Source organism: Triticum dicoccoides, chromosome 1A, assembly GCF_002162155.2.
Source record: "Triticum dicoccoides isolate Atlit2015 ecotype Zavitan chromosome 1A, WEW_v2.0, whole genome shotgun sequence".
Lineage (NCBI taxonomy): Eukaryota > Viridiplantae > Streptophyta > Magnoliopsida > Poales > Poaceae > Triticum > Triticum dicoccoides.
The window spans coordinates 570,365,383-570,369,985 of NC_041380.1; the positions used below are offsets into that span (position 1 = coordinate 570,365,383).

The window sequence follows — 4,603 nt, forward strand, 5'->3', positions numbered from 1 at the left end:
AGTAGGCTGAGAAGATGCTTCAACCTGAGGATTTTCTTGTTGTGTTGGGGCTGCAACATTGGAAGTGAACTGTTCAGTTAGTTTCACAAAACGGACTTTGGCTCCCAGCCAATCAGCGCGGTATGCGTCAAATTCATCACTGAGTTTCTTGATCTCAGATTGAATAGTGACAAGTTCTTCAGTTGTCATAGAGACAACGTTTTTCTTCAGGAAGTGCTCCTTTTTGTACTGCGCTTTCTTCAACTGCCTGGCCTTTTCAAATTTCCATTTTTCTTCCTGAATGAAGTAAGTCAACATATGACTTTGGCCAGGAGTCAGCTTGAAGTCAGGCATAGGAGTGTTGGGGGTCCTTGTGCCAGAGACAATGTAATCAAGGATCAATTTTGGATCCAAAAGCAGAGGCACACTTGTGCCTTTGGCTCTAGCGGCCCTGAGTTGCCTGTCCCTGATGATTTCAACAAGTTCTTCATCATCAGCTTCGTCTTCATCAGACAACACTTGAAAGGCGACCTGCTTCTTGTGAGGACATGGTCGAGAGCCTCGTCCAACAGTGGCCTTTGACTTCAGCAGAGAGGGGACATTTGATGAATTTGCTGTAGCTGAAAAACTAGCAGAAGCTCCTGAGGTAATAGAGATGCCTGTTATCCTTTGGCACGTGGCGAGATGCATAGGTGCTGAGGATTTTGACAGAGGAGATGAGGACTTTGGAGGAGCTGGTGTGGGTTGAGGAATTGGCCGTGATGGCTTTGAAGAATCTGACCGTGAGAGCATTGCTGAGGAACTTGGCCGTGAGGGCATTGGGGTTAAATCACTTGGCTTATGAGCCGACTTCTTTGAGATGGTCTTCTTTGGCTTGCTTGCAGAGGCCTCAGCAGTGGCAGCAGCAGCAGCAGAGTCTTCATTAAATTTCCTTACTGCTTCCTTAGCTACTCTGGCTAGCTTAGCCTGGCGCTTGGCCCATTCATCAGGATAATCCTCACCACGCTTGAGACTGGTGGGATCATCTACTTGGCCAGGTGCCAACGGAGGTCTTGGGCATGGAGGATTAAGAGCGAATTTCTTCATATACTTGGGAGTAACATATCTGTATTCCCTCCTTTCCCGTGCCCATCTCCTCTCTATCCTTTGAATGCGCACTTTGCGCTCACTCTTAGTTTCCTTTCCATGGGTGGCCTCATCAGGAGTGCAATAATCCTTGTATATATCCTCAGGGATTTCAAACGCAGTGTTGACTTCTAGCTTCTTTCCTCCCTTCTGAGGTTTCTTGCCATCTGTCATTTTCTTCAGCTGAGGGTTTTGAACGATTGAGTTCTCTAAAGAGGTATGCAACTTTTCTTCGAGGAACGATGCAAAAGAGTTAAGTTGATGAGAACCTAATGATTCAGCAGCGGACATGTGTACCTGTGAACAGAGTATAGTTGCGAGAAATTTGGAGAGGTCATATGCGTTCTCAGAAGATTTTGCAATAAGAACAAGTTTGAGGAATTTGTCCGGATGAATCTTGAGTAATTTCACTAAGAGTTCTTTGACTTAGGTTCCAGAGTTATACAGATTTGAAAATCGACACAATTGAGGAATCTTGAAGAAAAATTTGCTTAGAGAAACAGATTAAGAACAGATGATATGTGAGGTGTCCAGTGTGTGAGGATTTGAAGAAAAATACCTTTTGAAGATTTGAAGAAAAACATCTGAATCAACAAGTGTAGTAAAAATAACTTTTAATTACCCTGTACGAAGAACACGACGAATTGGGAAGTGTAGATTTGAAGCTCGTCGGTTCAGATCTTCCACGCCCTAACTTGGCTAAGGAAGACAACTACGGCGGCGGGGGAGTGAAGAAATCCGCGTCCGGCGTGAGTACGACGGCGACAAGGTCGAGGCAGTGAAGCTCTTCCTCACCGGCGACGATGGAAGTAGCAGCGGCGCTAGGGTTTGAGAGCTCGAGCGAGGGAGGAAGGTCGAGTGGAGTAAAAGTGAAGTGAGGAAGGAAGCGGGTATTTATAGCCGAAGTGAAAAACTGCTCGCCCAAGGAAATAGGACGAACGTGCCCCTGACTCTTCTCATTCGATTGACGTGTGTCACCCACGTACTGAGAGGTGATGATCGTGTCCGATCGTGGGTGAAAAGAATAAGTATTACCGTGGAATGTGTAACGTTTTGAGCGGCAAAGGCCGAAAATTCAGATAAGATAAGTTTAAAATTTCGTTTGCAATTTCTTTAGCTGACAACGAATTTCAAATAAAACGCACATGAAAAATTTGTAAATAGACCGGGTTGAGTTTAGCATAGAGGAAAAAAGGGTCCGATCACATTCACTTAGCAAAACAAACAACGCTATTCTAAGTGTGAGTGTAGAATAGCTTATTCTACCCCCCATAGTAACGCTATATACAAAATCTAGTAAATTGTGTATAAAATATAGTAATTCAGAATATATATTTTTACCATTCAAGTTTATAATTTTCTACATTTAAAAAAATTACTATATTTTATATGTATCGTTACTGGGTTGTAGAATAAACTACGATCGATGTGGTGGGGTAAAAAAAAGTGGTTTGGGTGGTGGGACTCTTCGGCGAGGACGCGAGGTCAAGAAATCTTCTCACGCATGTTACCTTTTCCGACACGACATAACAGGAGCAGAGAGAAGAGAGCGCGCGGGTGGATTTCCGCTTCTGTTTCGAAATCGAAACCGCTGGGCGCACTATTTTTTTTAGGGGCTCGGCGCACGGTATTGATGCACGATTTTCGCACGGCCAAGGCAAACTGATCGCTACAGGGAGAGGCAACGGGCCGGGCCGGGCCGGGGCTATATACACTGGAGCCCTCCTCCCAATCGATGAACACGTACGCGTACTAGGCTAGGCAAAGCAATCCTGACCCCCCTCGAAGAAGCAGAGTCGGCGAGATTATCCATCGATGGCGGCGCTCCGGCACGCGGGGAGGAGGCTCTGCGAGCGGGCGCTCCAGCGAGGTGGACCGCAGGTTATTCCGTCTGGCCGCCGTTCCATGTTCATCTCCATCGGTGGCAAGGTACGTGCTCTCCTCTCTGCCCCCCACCTCCCTACCAGATCCGGCGGCCTACGGCAGCAATTTGGTCCTCCAGATGCTGCGCAAACCTTAAATTTTTCTCTTAGCTGGGACAAAAGAGTTCGAGAAATCTTGGATCTTTCGCCTAATTGGGATTGAAAAAAAATTGTGCAGTTGGCAACTAGCAACGCCTAGTGTGTGTTTGTATGGGGATTGTTTTCATATTTTTTTGGGAGCCACCAGTAAAATTTTCAACAGTCCTATCGGCTCCGCATACAGTCCAACAGGAGCACCTAAAACCATCAGAAACTAAGGGGTTGTTCGGCAGTCCACCCACTCCCCGGTATTTAAGAATCTGCAAAGTACCATTTTGCTCGTTCCATATTTTTTAACTGAAACTCCGTCAACTCCGGGAGCAGCCTCGTGGAGCGGAGGGCCTCCGAACAGGCCCTAACTCCTGGCAATATTGTCAATACACTCCTCCACAATGCACTCAACAAGTTCAGGTTCTCTGCTTGGGTGAGTGGAGGAAGCCGGGGCGGCGGCCCCGGGCTATAGGCCATGGCGTCTTGTCATGGTGGTGGCCGGGACGGGCTCACCCGACGGATCCTTGTCTGGTTGAAGTCCCGGCCGGAGTTTGCGCCTGCATCTCACTCGCAGCTTGAGGTGCTGTTGTGTGGGTGTTGTCGCAGTTGAGCTTGGTGGTCGACGACGGAGGGTGCAAGGCGCAGCGGGAACATCTCCGACGATCTCCACGCTCATGGGTGGTCCAGATCTGCAGGCCTTTGTAGGGATGGGTGAGTTCCAGGCAAAAGCCTTGTCCCGACTCTGTCAGTGCTGTCGACGGCGGCGCTTTCGGGTGTCGTTTTTCTTCTTGAAGGCGTCGTCGTGGAACTCCTCTTCCTCTACGAGGGGCTTGGGCTCTCCGGGTGAAAACCTAAGCTCCAGATGGTTTCCGGAGCGGGCGGTGACGATGTTTTTGTCGTTTCCCCCTTGGGGGCGTTGCTTGGGAGAGCTAGCTTGTGCTCGGTGTGTCTGGTTTTCTCCTACGTCTGGTTTGGTGGATGCCGGGGCAGCGGCCCCGGACGGCTGATGTGCGCTGAGGCGGCGGCCTCGGAAAGCGATGGGCCAGGCGGCTCCATGGAGCGGTGCTGCGGCTCGGCCTTCGCTTGGGTGGGAATCTTGCGCCACTTGGGTGGCAGGTTTGTCGGCTCGGTCGACGCGCCCCAGTGGCGGCGGTTGGATGGTACGTCGGGGCGGCGGCCCCGGATGTGCTGCAACGTTCGTGGTCTGCGTGCGGTTGCCCTGAGCAGCGTGGGCTGCGGGCACCCGGGTCGTGCGGCGTTGCAGCTCGAGTGCGGGTGGTGGCATGTCGGGGCGGCGGTCCCGGAAGGTGGTGCTGGTGGGCTGCGCAGGGCGCGGCGTGCTACTTGGTGGTTTGCGGTGGTTGTGGCGACCAGGCTTATGTGGCAACGATGATGGTGGGAGTGATGTCGGCGACGCGACAATGGTTGCGATAGTCGGCTCTTCTCCGGCGTGTCCGTGGTATTGCCTTGTTTTGTTTGCTGCTATG

General features: G+C 50.4%; 1 protein-coding gene across 2 annotated transcripts in view; it reads left to right on the top strand.

Moving 5' to 3' along the window:
- The first annotated feature begins 2,859 nt into the window (after window positions 1–2,859).
- LOC119291443 overlaps window positions 2,860–4,603 on the top strand; it is a 99,490-nt gene continuing 97,746 nt past the window's right edge. Inside the window, exon 1 of one of the 2 annotated variants that reach the window (XM_037570198.1) lies at window positions 2,860–3,033. In XM_037570198.1, the coding sequence (XP_037426095.1) occupies window positions 2,920–3,033 (114 nt within the window). In that variant the 5' untranslated portion in view covers window positions 2,860–2,919. The other variant, XR_005142440.1, reaches the window with a different exon arrangement.